Raw genomic sequence first — 20,033 nt, 5'->3', positions numbered from 1 at the left:
AAACACCACATAGACACATAAACAGCATTAAAAGCTGGATTTTCACCTAATTATGTGCAGAGATATATCATTTATAACAAATACTGCAATATTCCATTAGAAATAATGGACAATTTTGATTTCATGGTGACTTTAACAAAAAGGCTGATGTAGATTGTGATCCAATGTCTGTTTGATATCATGCAGTAAGTGTCTGCGGTTTAAAGTTACTTATTAACTCGACAGTCATGATTTCAGCATTACATACGGCCTTCAACAGTCACCTAGATGCAGTAATTGTTCTCCACTCCTGAAGGTGCTCCCAGCTACACATTCCTGTACAACCTGCTGAACTTCCCAGCCGGGACTGTGACCGTGTCTACAGTGACGGAAGAGGACGAGGCACAGCTCAGTCAGTATAAGGGTTTCTATGGAGACGTGTGGGACAAACTCTTCGTTGAGGTAGGTTTTCACAGTGCAAGACCACTGAAGTTAAAGGAGAACTTGGTAACTTTTTTAACTTAATAAACCTGTCTAGAATTCATTTGGATGGTTAAACAACCTGTTCTGGTGATATTGGTGACTTTCCCCGCTCCCCCCAGCGTTCCCAGGCGGAAAACCAACCTTGCAACTTGGGGACTACCGTCCCGGCAAAATAGAAATTGGAAGTCTCGTGAGAAGCGAGAACGAGAACAAGAATGAGTGCGAGAGGAGGCCACCGCAAGTGAGTTTTTTTACGACCGTGTTGTGAAATATACTCCCCCCCACAGCTGTAGGGGGAGCTCGTGAGGAAAACATGCGACAACAAAAGGAAAAATCAGCGAAGAAGTGACTAGAGTTCGCTAGAGTTGCCGAGTTCTCCTTTAAGTTGCATTAAATCCATAGGATGTTTTTGTCAACCTTAAAGGTGCATTGCGCAAGTCTCTGAGTTTTTGCAGAACTATGCCCCCTTCTGGCGACACACGAAACTGCAACCAGAGTTGTGCACGCGGTTACATGGAGTTTGCGTTGGGGTTTGGGATGAACTAGAAGCCGGTCTCTTTGAATCCATCTTCTACTTTTGCAAAAGTCGCTCGAGTTGTCTTCGCTGATGCGGATAATGGCGGCGAATACACAAACCTGCCAGACATAACCAGGTGAGCGTGAACGCGCATGACGTCACGCCCAGTCGATTCCATCCCGAATCCCTCTTATTTATTTTACTGTACAGGATTATAGAGGCAATCGCAGTGATCATAGAAGGGCTCATTCAGCCCATCAGGCAATTGTTTTAGCATGTATGGATTAGAAAAACGGGTATTTTTAACATGAAAAGTTGCTTAATGCACCTTTAAAGTGTTGTGATAAATTGTGAGTTGTATGCCTGACATCCACAAGGCGGCAGTATAGTCACGATTACAAAGACAGAATCACGAATGGGATCAGTACTTTTATAAACCAGACATGTGATATATGTAAAGCTCTGCTTAACTCCAGTAACCAATAGTAAAGCCATATATGGGACTATTTGGACTGTGTATATTTTAGGGCCCTTATATGGAGAATTTATTTTTCATGTCTAATTTCATTACAAAAAATAAGCCCATTTTTTTTAAACTATTACCCCCAGTGTCCCAAATATATGGTGAGAGTGTTTTTTTGTTTTTCTTACTAACTCCTATACACTCCATTATTTCAACCTTGACACAGTATGTTTGGGATTCATTTAATTTGAATAAATAAATGGGATAACTCTGGTAGTTTTACTTTGGTTCTGGTATGCTTTGAAATAAATCACACATTATAACATGGGAAAAAAATATTAATAATTCATTTAAAATGTTTGGAGGTTGAATGGTCAATATAGAAACGACCTTAGCGAACAAATGTAATTGCACAGACCACAATATTTATTGTAAACAATTTTGTATTTTGTGCCATGAAACATTTTGGTGAAATTTGTGTTATGTGATTTAAATAATAATAATAATAATAATAATAATAAAAATTAAAATAATTATAAATGTAAAATAATGTATAATTATAATAATTATAAATTATAAATAATGTTTTTGTTTAAAGATGTTTAAATCAAACCATCATTCTTAAAGGTGTATTGTCACTTCATAACAGGATTCAACAGAAAGTGTAGAAACAAAGGCAAATTTTGCATTTTTTTCCAGAATTTTTTTTTACTTTAATTGGCTGCTATTTTAATAAAAGTAATTTAAAAGATTAGCATTTTTGCATTTGCATTACTTATTGCATTACAAAGTCAAACCCATCGTATAATATCAGTAATGTCATGGGATGCAAATGTGTGTGTGTGTGTGTGTGTGTGTTTTCAGGCAGTGAAGGATGGCGTAGGTCTCCCTGTGTCAGTTCAGTGTGTATCTCTACCGTGGCAGGATGAAATGTGTCTGCGCTTTATGAGAGAGGTGGAACGGCTCACAGCCAAAAACTCACCAAAAATCACCAGGAAACACGATGACTGAAATTCAGCTGCGTGTGATTCTGAGCTGCTAACGGTTCAGTCGTAGGCGAGTTATGAACGGGCCGACGCAGAATCTGTGACCACAGAAACATCCACAGAATCTGATCATTGTTCATCAAGTGTTTTAGCTGATATGATGATGCTTTTGACTAACAACAAGACTGTGGTATGATGTATTTCATTAATGTTTACATCTGATCGTCCTTGAGATTGTGTGTTGAGTTAATGTGTATTTTTGATGTTTAAATCAGATTACCATGTAAAAATGACTAAAAGACATTAATAGGTTGATCAGACTGTTTGTCCAACCAGTGGCAGACAACGAGAAACTATTTGAAATTGGGCTTAATTCTTTACAATAACTTTTGGTGAAGATAGTGGCACTGAAATTACACACTTCACCTTTAATAAACAAATAACTTTCAATCATTCTTCACTGTTTAAATGAAGCGTGAATATTTGCAGGCAGTATAGAAGCAATGCAGCTTCATCAAGCCTGAATGAGGATTTACTGTATCATTTTGTATAATTTAATGCCTTGCAAATTCATTAAACTAAAATGAATCAGTACATCACAGGTTCACTGAAAGCGTGTTCCTTGCTTGTCTGTCGGTATGAGATGAGCGCTGCTCGTTTTCTCTGCCCTGAATGATGACTTTGGTTGGAAAGCCTTTAACTGGACTTAATGGGGCTGTTTACACCTGGCCACTTAATGCGTTTTCTCAGATCGGATAGCTATCCGATCGTGAAAAGACCAGGTGTAAATGCCCTCCGAAACGCATTCAAGACGGATTTGAATCCGATCGCTCAAACCACTTCAGGAGGAGGTCTGGGCCGCACTCCCGACGAAACTGGACAAGTGTAAATGCATCTGGTTGTTTAAACCACATATGTAAATTATAATCCTCCCAAAAAAGCTTAAAAAAAAAAAAAAACGTGTGAGAGCGTGTTATAGGCTATGTAGCTAATGTTATAGCCAGATATGACAACGCAACACGCATCGCCGCAGATGAGAAGCTGGGCATCTATTCATTAAGCCAACGTGCAAACTATCGCAAATCAAGGTGAAAGTAAGTCGCAGACGCTTAACACAGAATCATCATCATTAAAAGTAAAGAAACGAAATGATCTTACCAGGGCTGTTGCCGCTCTCTTATTGCGGCTATTGTATTCACTATCAGTCGCCACTTACACTAAATTAATGCAGAATAGTTATTTTTTGTTATTGACGTTTTAATCAGGCTATTTGTCAGGTCGGGCAAGTAAAATTTATTTTACTCCAATATTGGAGTAACTTTTCCCAGATGGAAAGAGCCCATGAGGAGCAAAGATTTTAAAACGGACGCCGAAGTTGCCTGCTTTCCTCTTCTTTCTTCTTGACAGGTAATTCAGCCTATTTTGTTTAAATTCAAAGTTTTATAGTTGCTTGTCTAACCATATAATGGTTGTGCATAACGCCAGAACAACCTCTAGTATAACTTGCATTACTTTTCCTCGCGTCAATGGTGAAAAAGTAACCTATTGTATACCTTGTAACATAAATCTGTGCTGCCTGCGACGGATCACAGGTGATGAATAGTTTTAAAGGCGCAATTTTTTTTAAGCTATATAAAAAAAGGACAATTTTAGTTTTAATTTTAATTTTAAATTTTAGTTATTTTTAATTGCTTTTAATTGTTAAGCCATGTTAATCTTGGAATAATGCGGCCACCATAGGAGTTAAAACGCCCTCGGAATTGAAAGGAACAGAAACTAATATTCACTGGGTAGTCATATACAATTTCACCGCTAGATGGGGGAAAATATCACACAGTGTAGCTTTAAAGACTATTGGCCCCGTTCGCCTTCCATAATGCGAAATCCTATCAGAGCGTTCAGACTGAAGCGGATTTCCTGATATGTGATTTGAATAGGATTTCAAACCACATATGGATGTAGCTTGAAACAGATTTCATGTGATTTTTTTTTTTTTTTTTTTTTTTTGCTGTTCACGTAAGCTAATAGGGCTTGGGCGTCGTGACGTCATACTTGGCGTGGCGGCCATGTTGATGGCCTCGCGAATGTTAACATACAGCAAGTCAATGAGGAGAAGCAGAGTTGGGAGAAAGAAAAAAGATGTTAAAATCCCGAAAAGGATGTGGAATTTACGGGGATACGTTAAATAGGGAAGCAAGGGACCAGTATGTGGACAAATCGGCAAAAAAAGTGTAGTTAGTAGCTGTCAACCCTCCCGTTTTTTCCGGGTTTCTCACGTATTTGAGCTCTTTTCCCGCTGTCTTCCCGTTTTAGTATATACCTATAAAATATCCCGAAAAATTACAATTTCAACATTCATCTTTCTGTTGCTATCCCTCTGCAAAATTGCAGCATTAACTTAGCGAGTTGTGAAGCTAACGTTAGGTCTAACGTGACTTTGCTTACAGATTGGCATGAAATCGTGCTCTCACAACAACCACGCTGTTATCTAAAAAAAGGCCAATATCACGCTAGGGTTGCCTTCAAGTAAGCAAAACGATGCTTTGAAAACATCTGTTTCGCTGGAAGGGCAAGGGGGTAGCAACAGGACAACAGTACAGAGACTGACAGGTCCGATGGACTAACATTAATGTTATGATAGTAAGTTATTAAAATACGAGATATTTTACAGGAAAATTTGTCCACATACTGGTCCCTGGTTTCCCTATTTAACGTATCCCCGTAAATTCCACATCCTTTTCGGGATTTTAACATCTTTTTTCTTTCTCCCAACTCTGCTTCTCCTCGTTGACTTGCTGTATGTTTACATTCACGAGGCCATCAACATGGCCGCCACGCCAAGTATGACGTCACGACGCCCAAGCCCTATTCTGATCAGATTTCAACCAGATATGAACAAAAATCGGATTTGGACTGACAATCTGAACGTAGCCTATGTCGGAATAAGAAATAGAAGGAAGAATTGTTGGGTTGTCAGTCCACGACTAAGAAGCTAGCTCGTTCGGATCTTTACCACATATTAACTTTAGTTTGTCAATTTTGCGCTCTTTCCTGCTTACTAAGTCCTTCTCTATATGATTTAGCAGCTTCCACGTGTTTTTTCCGTGGTTTAGACATCATAAATTAGTGTAACAATGTGTTCAGTTGTAGGCTACATAAACAGTGCAATCCATGCTGTTGTTTACATCCTTACATCCGAGTATCTCCAATATGGCCGCGCATCCGGGTAACTGACCAAACCGTGACGTAGGAGCAAATCCTCTATAATCACATCAATATATTATTCCAAGGTTGTCCAGTTGCCAGATCTTGTATGAAACCCTTTCTACTTCATACCCTTCCTTCAACACATCATACAAATTTCAACCCATTTGTGAGCTCAACCTGGCACCCAGCGGGCACCTTGACATTCAATTTGACATCAACAAATAGTCAAGATTTTGACCACCATGTATGACATGCATGAATATTCATATTTTCATTATATTTTGTAATTATTTCCTTGTGGTTGTAAAGAGGCCCAACAAAGGTATCAATCTGACATGTTTTTTTCTGGTCCCTACATCTCAGGTCAATATCATTGACATTAAATTGATGTTGATTTGATGTAAGGAAATAAGAAGTCAAATTGATGTGAAATTTATGTCAAAACAATGTCTGAAATGTCTGAAAAAGTATATTACTCATTGTAAATCAATGCGACTCATTTTCAACATCTAAAAGACCTAGCCTGAATAATCTTGAAAGTTGTAGGCCTAGGTCTAGGTATTTTGCATGTGTGTTTTTATTTATTTAAATCCTAGCAACACCATAGCAACCACCCAGAATACCCTAGCAACCACCCAGAACACCTTAGCAACTGCCTAGAAACCACCCAGAATACCTTAGCAACCTCATTCATTTGAATGTAATCATAACGGTCACCTGAGGGCGCTCAACGACCATGTCATCTGTGAGTGTGAGAGTTTCTAACAAACTAAAAAAACACTTTACTAAAAACAATAAATACATTAAATTATTTACCATTGTTAATGTGTGTTAATTTTTGTTTGTTTGAAGTAGTTGTTTATAGTATTTAATGATTATACACACATTAAGCATGATTAAGATATTCAATCAATGAAACTACAAAGGTGGCACAGAGGTATATAATTACAAAATAAAGTCATTATGATTTTGATATTTTATAAGTAACATGTAAGATAAAAGTAGTTTAATCACTACGTGTGACGAAGCCGTTTCTGCGACAGCTCGAGCTCTCTGACGCACCGTGTATACATCAGCACCCAAATTCACTCATTTCACTTACTTCACTCCTTGCAGACATAATGCACTCGGATGCCATACACTGTCTATAAGGATTAGTGATGAGTGAACGAGTGAGCGGTTGCGGACACCTTCGAAACCATTCGATAATCCCAAGTCATATTAAAGATTTGCTCACAATGGACGAATCGTTCAACAATGAACGAATCGTTCATGACCGATTCATCACTAGAAGGTGCGATTCTATTGGTTGTACAATCAAAGCTCGCTGCTGATTGGCTGCGAGATCGACTTCACTGGAGCAGAACTGGTCAACTGCCGCATTATTCTCTTGAGGTAAGTGGAGACGGTTGTTTTCAAATATGCTGTTTTATAAAGCCTTGTATTGTCAAATGCAGCTCTTTGTTTGAATTAAATGTATGTAATATTATTCGTATTGTAATGAGTTGTAGTTAATATCGTTTTTGTTTGCACTGAAGCTACCTTTTTCTCTGTAAAGAGGGAAATGTATGTTACGTTATGTCTACAGCTAATGTTAGCCACACTTCAATCTTTGTGTGAAAACGTAACATGATATTTTTTGTGTGAAAACATAACATGATATTTTTTGTGTGTGTAAGGGGCACTTACTATAATGTAGAGTGAAGTGCTGCCTTTCTAAGGAACTTTTCACAAGAGGAGTAGACAAATGAAAGTACCAAAATAGTTTACTCAGAACATATAGCCGGCATTTATTGAACATCAAATATCAACCAGTATGACCTTGTTTATCTTTTCTTCATAATGTCCTTTTAGTTGTGAAAATCAGTATTTCTCTTAGTTTTCAACTTTTTCACACAAGTTGGGAAAATATGAAATAAAATGACCTCAGAGCTCTGATGAAATAACCTCAAAATAATAAACCAAAGTCCGTCTACCCGGGTAGTGTGTTTATTACTCAGTGTGAAAAATCTAAATAGGGCTTCAGCTTGAGCTCCACGCCCAGTTCCAGCCATCAAGTGATTGGTCAAGAGCACACCAGGGAAACACCTCGCCATCCTTCCAGGTCCCCGAACATGGAAAGAGTCACACACCAAACAATCATTCCAGGTCCAGGATCATGGAAACGCCAAGCCGGGAGAGAGAACACAGATCTTACCATAGAGAAGATGTCTTCCCAATGGAAGAGAAAAGTAAGTGTGTTCTAAACACTAATAGCTGCTGCGTTGATAAAAAAAATGATTGTACAGAATATGATGTGATATTGCTCTCTTTGGTCTGACATTCAGAGTTCCAAAAGCGAGTGTTGTACTTGCTAGCTGACATGAGAGCAAAGCTCTCTGAAGCTGGGCGTTTTTACGAGCCCCCGCATTCCCAGTTCCACTTAGAATTGATCGACTCCATAGACCAGCTTCAACAGCTTGGACCATCAACCAGCGAGGAAAAACGAAAACTTATGGTAGGTTACTACGAAAAAGGAAAACAAACCTTTGCAAACAGATGTAATTATTCCACATACAATATCCCAGCAAACATTAGTCCGACGGCAACGTCGTGTCCCTGGCCAAAAATAGTCGCGGTAGGACGACATAAATCGGTAAAAATATGTAACACCGAACATTTCCTAAAAATGCATTCAGATACATTTGTACATGTCAACAGTTCTCTGGGGTTGCATGTATAATTGTTATTTTGACTTTTAGCTACGTGTAGTTCAATAAATAGTGTATCGGGTGAGAGGACGTCACCTGGCGACGTATTTTACACGTGCATTTATAGTCCATCATGACCCTCTATGAAATCCTTGTTAAATATTCAAAAGCTGTGCTTAATCCTTGCATGGTTAATACTGAAATAATTAATTTAATTGCCCAATTAGATTTTAAGAGGTTGTGAAGACGTCCACTGGCGTCTTTTACACGTCTAGTCAGGCTGTGAATAGACGTCCTTTACACGTCTAGCAAGACAGAAAAAAACAGGAATTATCTTTATGAAATACACGATTTGTATACAAAGTAAATATATTTACTTTATCTTGTTTAAATAAATTATAATCACAAAGTGCCCAGTGTGGTTAAGTGATTGCAAAGCCACTGCATTTTAGTCGTTTTAAGTGGACGTCCAGTAGGTGACGTCCTTTACACGTGCATTTATAGTCCATCATGACCCTCTATGAAATCCTTATGAAATATGCAATTATGCTTACACTGATTGATACTGCAATAATTAATTTAAGTGCCCCAAGTAGTTTTAAGAGGTTCGAAAAGACGTACACTGACGTGCTTTACAGGTCAAAACTGTGCCACCGAGATGTTGTAGCAAATCTCGCGATATTGCAAAATCCAACGATATGATATATTATCTCGCGATAAAGTAGCCATTTTCCCGTTTTTCAACAACCACCAGACGGGCTCTGCTGCAACCACGCATAGCAACCACGAGGCGAGCAGGATTTGAGGGTGCATTGTTGTGTTGCCGAATTACTAAAAATCTGCTGTTGGGTAAGTACATTTTGTATTATAAATGTAACATTAGACATTCTTTGCTTCAACAGAGTATCCGCCTTCAATGAAGTTAACTCTTGTCAATGGAGAGGGGACAGACTCTTTAAAAAGAGTTTACAAGTATAAATTAAATGTACGAGAGTCTGGTAGAACCAGGCTAATTTTTTTCTGCCGGTGAGACCAAATTTTGTTATAGGTCGCGCTGGCGCGACCGCAACATTTGCCCAGCAGCGAATTGTCACGGTGTGACAAAAATTAGAGAAAAGACTAAAGTCCTTGTGAATGCAGTGTTGTTGTGGAGACCTCCAGTGGACACCCGTCTCTATTGCACTGCGAATCTGTTACCATGGCAGCAAGGCCAATTGCCCGATTGACAGCAGGTGTGGAGTAATTACAGAGAGTGTTGTGAGAGGGACACATATTCAGATGGGGCTTTAAAAATAGAGAGGAAGCAGACTGTCGTGGTGGTTCTCCTCCCGTGAGATACTGTGTTTGTCGGCGGGCTGTTTTGTATTTGAGGCTGGGCTGTGAAGCGGGCGAAGATTGAAGCTGAGAAGTGGAAAGAAGAGAGTGAAGTATTTATCAACGAAAACCCAAGGAATATCGTCAGCAGTGGGGAAGACGTAAAGTGATGAGTATCGGATTCGTTGTTTATATGCACTAACACTGAAGTGGTGTTGAGAGTTTGGAAAGTGTGTGGCATGAGTGAACTAGTACACCGAGTGAATTGTTGATCTGTCTCCAACTTTTGTCCGCTCCTCGCTGAATGTGACGATCGCTGCACCCGTTTTCTGCTGTCTGTGGAGAGAAGTTGAGCCCTTGCGAGAGACGAGAGTCGATCTGGTGGGAGAAAGACTGGTGGGTGAGTGCTGGCCCGAATGCACGGTGTGCGAGTGGAATGCAGTGCCTGAAGTGACGATTCACACGGTTTGTGTTATGGAGTGAAGTTCATCGTGTGGAGAAGTAATAGTAGTCTGCTGTGCACTCTCTCCTTACAGTCTTTCACTCGCCGTCTCCAAGGAAGGTTTTGATATATCAAGCGCCCAACTTACCATTTTGAGATAGCCCGGCTCTGTTAATGCTGAATGTTTTATATGCTGTTGAACTGTTAAACCCTGCTACATTGTTACAGTGTACAGCTGAAGCGGAGCGTCTCGCTTAAAGCATCCTCCCCGCCTGGTGGTCTCCACACGCTCCTAACGAAAGCCGCTGCCCTGTTCAGAACGAGAGAAGGTATTGCAGCTGAATGTTTCATCTACGGTTGAACTGTTAAACCCTGCTACATTGTTACAGTGTACAGCTGAAGCGGAGCGTCTCGCTTAAAGCATCCTCCCCGCCTGGTGGTCTCTTCATACGCCCCATCGAAAGCTTCGGCCCTGTTCAGAACGAGAGAAGGTATTTCAACTGAATGTTTATTGTGCTGTTGAATAGTTAAACCCTGCTACCTGGTTACAGCGCACAGCCGAAGTGGAGTGTCTCGCTCAAAGTGTCCTCCCCGCCTGGTGGTCTCCACATGCCCCATTGAAGGCCTCCGCCCTGTTCAGAAAGAGAGAAGGTATCACTGTTGAGCGCTTGTATACCGCTGAACCGTTGAACTCTGTTGTATTGTTGCAGTACACAGCCGAAGGGGAGCGTCTCGCTCAAAGTGTTCTTCTGCCTGGTGGCCCTCCATGCCTACGTTGCAAGCCGCTGCCCCTGTTGAGAAGGAAAAGGAATAGCTGCGGCACGTGCCTCGATCGAAGTGTCTTCCTATTGTCCAAGGTTCCCTCACGTCTCGGCTAAAGGCCCCCGTTCTAACTGGTTTGGCATAAAGGACACTTACCGGGATATACTTACCTGTTTCCCCTCCTGGCCCGGTCCGCTCGCCACCTGTGTCCCTGTGCTTCGTCCGAGTCTGAGGCAACCGCTCCCTGGGTACTTACCTCTGGGGCAGCATCCGGGACTTGTTCCACTCCCGCCCATGAGTACTTACCTGGTTCCAGTCCGAATGGGGTCCGTATAACCACGACTTCCTCTTGAGTCCTGTAAAGAGTACTTACCCAGTGACCTACCTAGACGGTGTGAGTTTCCTCCTGATCCCTCTCCAACGAGCTGCAGGGCCGCCACGATCGTTCTCCCCTCTACGGTCCAGGGGGCCATCGAATTCCCTCTGGTGACAAGAAAGAAGATTTTAATTAGGATTCTTCAAATTACTGCTCTTAACTTAATAAAGAAAACTGTTATTCCTTTATTCCCTTGTCTGTCTGGTCCTTGACACGTTCCTCGAGGTGGTACCCGGTTTCCAGGGGTGGGTGCAGTCTGGCTTGGCCCACCCCGACCTGTGACAGAACGGTAAAAAAAAAAAAATGAAAGCGGAACGAAACTGCGCTACTCGTTTGTGCTTACGGACCATTTATTAGTTCGGACCATTTCGGATATTTCACGAGTCAGGAGGTGTTTTGCATAAATGTTAACATAATATCCCAAAACGTTTCTGTGATTTACTGTGTTTATATCTTACACTACCATAAAATTAACTATTTGTGCAGGTGAGGTAATGCACAATGAAAATAGGCAAGTATCAGGAAGGAGACTACCTGACTCCTCACCTATGGCCTCAGCTTTAAATACTTAAGTAATGCTTTATGGCCGTGCCTTTTTGCATAATGAATATAAATCCTGTCTGTATGCAAAGAACGAATCTTCTGTTTTTGATCATATTTGGAATGTGTTGTGAGTGTATTATTGTCACTTGGAGGGCAGTTTATGTGCTCTCTACATTAAGGCAGTTAATGGCTCAGGTTTGCTCTGTTACTAAGTTGCTCTCTAACCATACTCTAAGATTACCAATTTTGCAATCACTTCAGTGAAATTTTTAAAACGTGATTTTGTTTGTTGTACTTGACAATTACATTAAGTTGCAATTTTTCTTTCAGGGTAACATAACGAACAGCCATCTGTCAGACGTAGAATTCAGGAATCCTTCTCCAGGCCATCTGGCAGAACCAAAGAGACATTGCATTTGTTTCTTGTTTAATGTCCTTCATAAAGGTGTGTTTTTTTGTTTGTTATGGTGTTTATTGATTAAGGTGTCCTTTCTTACCTTAAATACTTCTCACCCATTTGTTTTAATGTCTATTGTCTCCAGTCCCAAATTCTGCATTATCATCCCAGTCCCAGAGGACACCCCATTGTATGTGAGAACTTTGAGATTTGCATCTTAATTTATACACAAATACCTTAAATACAAACATACATTTTTCTAAATAATTGTTCATACAGTTACAAATATAGAGCCTATAATGTCTGTCATTGCTCAAGAAAAAGCTAAAGTACAGCCAGCTAATTTCATAGTAACTAATGCAGTATTACACTGTGACGTGTACATTTGAACAGCAGTCTTATCACTTCACAATTTAAAATATGTAGACCAGGTGTAGCCAACCCTGGTCCTCCAGAGCCACTGCCCTGCTTGTTTTCCAACTATTCCTGCCCTTCCAGCTTCTGACTGACAGCACACCTGATCCATTATTAGTCAGCAGGAAGTAGGGCAGGGATAGTTTGGAAACAAGCAGGAGAGTGGCTCTCGAGGACCAGGGTTGGATACCTTGGATTTAGTCATTGTGAATGATGGCTACAATAGTTGACAATGTCCAATTGGATTACAAGAAGTCTAAATCTTTGCTACATCCACAAAGTAGTTAAAATAAAACAATATTGTTTACTGTTTTTATTTAACTACCCTCTTATTTAAGTTTGTGTGTGTTTTGTTTTCATTAACAGAATTTCCAAATGTTGTCTTGCCTCTTGACCGGAGAGAGCTCAGAAGTGAGGGTATGTGTGTTAATGGTCTTTTCCAGCCATGGGGTTGTCCTGTCCAAAATTGAATTTACATTTTACAAATCTTTACATTTTGAAATAGCTGGCACCAGACCCTAGAGGAGTGCTTACCCCATGTCAACTGAAAGTGAAAGCAAGAAATATTATATATTTCTAATTATTGTGAACAGCGGGATTTTATTTTATTTTGATGGCTGTTCACATGTGAAACATAAATTAGCCAATTATCTTGAGAAAGCCTGGGAGAAGAGGAAAAAAGCTCTTTATCGAGATGATCTGTAGACGAGGATTTGTTTGTATATGCTGTGTATATGTGTATGTATATATTTGTATTCATGTATTTCTCCGAATGATTTGTATATGCGACCGGAAGATGTTTGCTAAATAAGTTTGTGGTGTCGTGTAATCCCATGTGGGATGGGCCAAATGTTTGGCATGACACAGATTTTTTTTTTTTTTTTTTTTTTTTTGAGGTGAAGTAATCCTGTGTAATTTCTTTCACAGAATCATGTAAAATGCCTTAATGGCGATTTTCAATACGAGGAGTGGTGGCCAAATTGAAAAGAAGTCATTCAACGCTACACAAACGCTTTGTACGATATAATTCAAGGTAATTTTGGCCTTATGACATTAAAAAAAAATCTCTTGTTCTCTAACATTTAAATTAAAATTAAATTAAAACATTAAAATCTATTTTTTTATCTATTCAGGGGACATTCTTTAAAAGACCACTTGTCTTTATCAGAAATGTCCTTTTCACTTTTACAGTTACACACCTAGTGAATGGGTCTTTCTTAAGGGCTCTGTATTGAAGAGGGCAAATGCTGTTTTTTTTTTTTCCTTTTCCTTTTCACTATTCAAACACATTTAATGCAGAACATCTTTTATTGGCATAAGATTATTATGCTGTAAAATAACATGTTTTCGGTTGAAGTCCAAAGTAGTCGATTGCCGAGTTCACGCGCGTGATCATAGGTAACTAAACCTATGCGCATGAACTCGGCAATCGACTACTTTGGACTTCAGCCGAAAACAGGATGTAAACACAGGTATTTGCGCTGGCTTAAATAACATCATTTTTATACATATCTTTCACATCTACTGCAGTCAGATTAACTCGTGTTCACTCTGAAGGAATCACTCACATTTTCTGTGCACTTGTAATGACACATCAAGGATGTTAAGAGGCTAAAAGCAGGTTTAAAACTTGCCCCATTGAAGTCAACAGGGTGCAAATTTTAAAAATAGAATAACTCTGTGTAGGCAACACCGATTTTTGTCGTTGTTCTCTGTATTGACAGCACTCCAAATGTACAAAAAAATGAGCTCAATGTTAAAATTGACCGGAGTTCTCCTTTAACATCCACAAATGAATAAGCGTGTCGATTCAGGGAGCAGAGCAAAGTGCCCGTGCAAAATCAGTTTTTGTGTGTGTTTTTAGTAATTGTTGGTTTCTTGGTAAAGAAAACACATTTTTACTCCAATTGACCGTTCGCAAAAGCCACGCCCCCTAGTTATTGTTACTTACTACGCCCGTCAAACAATTGAGAAACAGACACATGCTGGGTTGAGCTCCATACCGGTATAAGTGATTGGTTTTGGAGTAATGCAGCAGACATATCCTCCAGGGCACGACAGAAAGGGCTGCAATATGCAGTGGAGGGATATGTTCAAAATGTTAAAATAAAAGACGGGAATATTACAACAATCGAGGCCAGTGCTTGAAGTGGGGGAAAAAAGGTGCCGTAGGCTAACTGTTACTCTCTTGCATTGGCAAATCATGACATTTGAGATTAATACACTGAAAAACAAAACTTGAAGATATTGCTGGTACAACAACAATTTATTGTTATTTATTAACAATATAAATGTATTTAAACAAGTCGTGTGTGTGCTTGTGTGCAAACGGAACTCCTCCAAGTCTGCAAGTCCAAAAATACATTTAGGCTATGGTGAGTTTACTACATTTTATTTTATTAAATGCATTTATGGTGAGATTATTATATTTTCATGTCAATCTGTGTTCGTTTTGACCAAGAACCATGCGCTGTCACTTTAATTTTCAGCGCGTGCAACACAGCAAATAGACTCGATGCGGAAACGATTGCAGCATCCGCGTGCAGTGTGAAAGCTTTACCTATAACAACATGGGTGCGGAAAAAAAATACGCACTGTAAACGGACTATGGAGTATATGAAACGGGCGTGACTGACGCTTATATATACGCTGACATATGTATGCTTATTAATCTTCGAGGCATTTAGCTGTGAGTGAGGTCTCCCACACTGCTTAATCCATTGTCGGCATCTTTCCGCTTGGGTCTTGGGTTTTGGAAAGGCGAAAAAAACGACCCCTCCCTCTAAACTTTTGGGGTACCTAGTGTCAGACTTGCAGATGCCATAGGCTCATCGTTTCACCATGTGCTGAAATCGCAATGTTTGACGGAGGTCCTTCTCCTTAGTTACAGTTGCTGAGCTAGGATTGGACGAGGAGCGTTCGAGGGCGGGGTTTTGCGAACGGTCAATTAATCAAAATGGATTTATCACGTTTTGGAACCAAACTATAATATTCAGAAGTAAACAGTGTAGCTGACAGATTGTCAGAATGTTTATTTTTAAACCACAACCTTCTTGGGGCTTCTTTGACCGATACAACTCTCTAATGTCAGAATGTTTATTTTTAAACCACAACCTTTTAAAAATGATATATTTAACGATATCTTTAGCATTTCTCATCCAAACAACGTCAAACTTGGCACTGCACTTACTCGTGCCCGTGGCGACACTGTCAAATTTGAAATCCATCGGACTAACGGTTCGAGAGATATGCGGTTAACAGACACACAGACAGACATCCAGACACACAGACAGACAGACAGACAGACAGACGTTCCTGTACTTTATAGATAGATAAGCGCACTAAAACATACTCCATTGCTCTCTCTAGGCCCATTTTGTTGGACCATTTAGAATTTAGGATCACAATTTTTAAATTTTAAATCATAAGCGCGCTAAAACATACTCCATTGCTCTCTCTAGGCCCATTTTGTTGGACCATTTAGAATTTAGGATCACAATTTTTAAATTTTAAATCATAAGCGCGCTAAAACATTCTCAATTGCTCTCTCTAGACCCATTTTGTTGGATCATTTAGAATTTAGGCAATGTTTTAAAATTTAGTCTTCAACTTATAGAAAATAGTTATGTTTCCAATACCTTTCACATAAAGAAAGAAGCTCAAAGAGTGGTTCAAATAAATAAAACCATGGGACAATATTTCTATAAGAGGTTTTGGGGCCTTCATATTCACTTAGAGCCCAACAGTAACAGAAGTTTCCAGAGAGCCCTCATAGTCCAAGCAGAGGCGGCCTTACCTATGTTTCACCCGTTTCAATTGAAACGGGCCCCGCCCTCCAAGGGGGCCCCCAACAGAACAGGAAAATCCCATTCATTTTCTCCCTAGGATATTTATTTTCAGACATAATGTCTAAAGTGGTCTCCAACACGTCGCTCGCGAGAGTAGATCGTGGCCTGATTGGAGGTAGCTCGCCAAGGGCCGTTCACATATCGCGTCTTTTGCGCGTTCAAGTTCGTTATTTCAAATAATTGAAGCGACGCGCTCATTTTTTCCAGGCGCAACGAGTCAATATGAAGGATGGGGGTGCATCCCAAACTACGGGTGTTTTTTTCTTCTCCGTAAATAAATCTTCTAGCAGAGCTACAGCAAGCGTTTATCGGTAGTGGAAATCCATTAGCTATTAAAACTTCTCTGTCGTTGTGGAGAGCGCATGGTAGCAACGACAGACGCCATGGGAAAATCGGACCGAATTTTACTATTAATAATAAAAGATAAGCTAATGTGCATTGTAAATGTCAGTATTTTGTCTTTTTTGAATCATTCTTTTTATAAAAAAAATGATTTAAAGGCTGAAATATGCGAGGTTTATCTTTTTATAAAAACTTTTTTGTCAAAACTTTATTTGAACTTGTACATGTTAGTAGATAACATGTTGCAAGACACTCCTTTCAAATTTGGCCATCATTTTTAATGTTACTATTTTAATGTTTATGCAAACAAAAAGTGCATATTGATGGTAAGTTTATTTGTTATTTGCTGGTTTTCGACATAAAACTTGGTGAATTGATTTTATTGTGTAGTATTAGTACTTTTTGAACAGGATTATGTGATAACCATGCTCATTTTGGTCACTATAATCATGAAATTACATTTTCATACCATTTCATCTCTAGTTATGATGCACTATAAAATCAACAATAATTAAGTGTTTTTACAGTATAATAATTTTTTTTTATATGTCAATTAAGGGTGACATATATAGGCCTACAATAACTCGTTTAGGTCTAAAACAGTTAGCAGGGGGGGGGGGGGGGGGGCACATACATGCAAATGACACATTTCTGAGTGCTTTATTAAACAGAAATTTCATGTTTAATCCCATGCAACAAGAGATTAACACGTTTGCCAAATTGCTTTATGTTACACTTACTCTCGCATCAGCTGTTGTGTAAACAGTAGGGGTGTAACTGTTCACAAAATTCACGGTTCGATATGATACACTTGTGTCACGGTTCGGTTTGGTACATTTTTGATACAGCAAAAAGAAAGAAATACCAGAGAAATTTCCTGGATTTAAATTCTTTTTTAATCTTTTTTTTTTATTAAAACTAACATCATTAAGTATGACATTTTTTTACTTTGAGCAATTCTGGAGCTATAATTGACTCTTCTTAGGAGCATATAAAACAAAACAGCTCCTTGGAAAAAATATTGTAGTAGTTATAAACAAAGGTTTATTTTAGTTCAGAATGATTAACATTTGAGGCAATTGTATTCATAACATTGTCAAAATAAAACCGACGTAATGTTACTTGAAGGCATTGTAGCCTACTATTCCTGCCAAACTTACATGGTTGCAGTGAGTGTTACTACGGTAAATCCATGGTGAATGTTGCTGATCTGTGGACGCTGGATAGTTCATTCATGCCACAATGTTTCTTCCTGGTTTCCACGTCAGCGCTGTTTGATCCGTTAATAACGGAGAAATCTGAATGTTTCTCACTAGATCTCGCAGCGATGTTATTACTTCTGTGGCGAATTCAAACGCTTTCTTTACTGGATCTCTTATCAGCGCTGTGTAGTAACAGTGTCGCTTGATCAAGATCGGCTCGCGCTGCTTTGGTCCAAACTGATAAACGGTCCGTCAACCACGAGCAGTTTCGTTCCGCTTGCATTACGTTTGCCATTATGTTGGACAATGTTGTGGTCGCGCCGGCGGATTATGAGCGCGCCCACCACGCGCAACGCGCCTGCATTTGAAATAACGAATTAACCCCCCCCCCCCCCCCCCCCAAAACAAAAACTCTCCGGTTTTACGCGATTCACGTAAATGACCCAATTGACCAAGAAAACGGCGATTGTCGCCGAAAAGCGACAAGTTTGCAGGTATGTAAAAAAGGTTGGAGACCCCTAAACCATCCAAGTTAGATTGACCACGAGCTACGAGGCTGTGAAACGAAAGTTTCTGCTCCTATAAAAGCCACAAAGTATAAAAATCAACCTTGTTATTTGCGATCTTCTGGAGAAATACTACACTACCGCGCCGCGGTTACCATGGCGACGTTTACCGCCCCCGCGAACGGTGATCTGAAGTAAATAAATACCAGTAGTTTATGTGTTTATACTTTGCCTTTTTTCCGTAAGGTTAAAACGTTGTTTTTTTTGAGCAGGGAAATAATTTGAATAGGAAATGAAACGTACATATGCCAGTGGTGCCTGTTCATGAAGCTGAAAGTGCGCGTAATAAAATAATGATGCAAACCAACAAGAATCCTTGTTTTTTCTGCTCATGTTTACATTTTATGTGGGCAGGGCCCCATATTAGTTATTGAAACGGGCCCCCAGATGCTTAAGGCCGCCCCTGAGTCCAAGAGCCTTGTTTAAGAGGCCTTGCATATGCTATGAGACATATATTCAAGCATAAATAAATATTTTGATGGTTTTCTGAACCTGTGGCATTTAACCCCAGCCCCTCAGGCCCTGTAATAAAATTCACTTGATTATTTAAGCATTTCTTTCAGAAAGTGTTAAAATGCATGACTGTGTTAAAAGCCGATTTTTTTACATTTTTAAATAATGCAGTGTACAATTGCTATTGTAATGTGATTCATTTTGAAGTCTAAATCATATGTTAAAAAAGTTCACACTGGCAGAGAAGAATCATGTTACAATCGTATACACAAATCCATAATAAATACCAACAGCACACTTAAAAACTACAGTTACACTCAAGAGAATGTGATTTGTGTCTGTGACCAATCGGTTTTTGTTGCTCGTAGTCGTGGTTTGCAGATGAAGTGAGGTGGTCACAATGCCGCCTTATCTTACTTATTTAATAAAACTTCAAAAGCTCATTCCTGGGAAAACATTTGACATCGCAGCCTGACCTTGACTGAAATAAATATCCTACGCCAAAAGTACCAGAGAAAAAATCAGCTGTGCTCAGATCTGTAAACCGTACAGTAGGCTAGCTTTGGTTTTTCAATCCGTACCCGTTTCGCCCCGTGGCTCAAAAGGGACGCAACAAAATTAGGGACACACGAGAAAGCCAAAATAGAATGCAAAATTTCTTAACAACATAGAACTATACAGAAAGAAAAAAAACTGTACAAGGTAACAGTGAACAAATTCATAATCCGTGCACGCTTTCGCAATCGTTGTTTTGTAAATCGTTCTTTTGCAATAGTTGTTTGTAATATTCAGTTCCTGTGAAAAAAAGTTACACAACAATATGCTGATGACACAACAATAATATTTGGATGTAATATTCAGTTCCTGTGAAAACCTGTTCCAGTTAATGGAGTATACACAGGTATACTCCCCCCACCCTTCTGGACACTTCTGGAGTTGTTAAAGACCCAGAGACAGACTTCGCTGTCACAACCGGTCACAACACCTTGAGCAACAGTTATGGAGCGTTTTAATTTGCAACAACTTACTTCAGATATGATTAATAACTG

The 20,033-nt window shown here is 39.5% G+C and overlaps 1 protein-coding gene across 3 annotated transcripts in view; it reads left to right on the top strand.

Moving 5' to 3' along the window:
• The window catches only part of LOC307165360 (fatty-acid amide hydrolase 1-like), a 61,429-nt gene that overhangs the window by 15,526 nt on the left and 25,870 nt on the right, over positions 1-20,033 (top strand). Inside the window, exons 14-16 of one of the 3 annotated variants that reach the window (XR_013822460.1) lie at positions 296-441; positions 582-703; positions 2,307-3,037. The exons of 1 other annotated variant lie outside the window; for it this stretch is intronic. Coding sequence is in view for 1 of the 2 variants with exons in the window: in XM_079882917.1 (XP_079739043.1) it covers positions 296-441; positions 2,307-2,453 (293 nt within the window). In the remaining variant the exon portion in view is untranslated. Of the gene's footprint in view, positions 1-295; positions 442-581; positions 704-2,306; positions 3,038-20,033 lie in introns of those variants that run through there. One more of the 3 variants, XM_079882917.1, reaches the window with a different exon arrangement.

This window comes from Squalius cephalus (assembly GCF_949319135.1).
Source record: "Squalius cephalus genome assembly, chromosome: 10".
In the NCBI taxonomy this organism is placed as follows: domain Eukaryota; kingdom Metazoa; phylum Chordata; class Actinopteri; order Cypriniformes; family Leuciscidae; genus Squalius; species Squalius cephalus.
The sequence above is the reverse complement of the archived record's forward strand: the minus strand, read 5'-3'. Positions and strand labels throughout refer to the sequence as shown.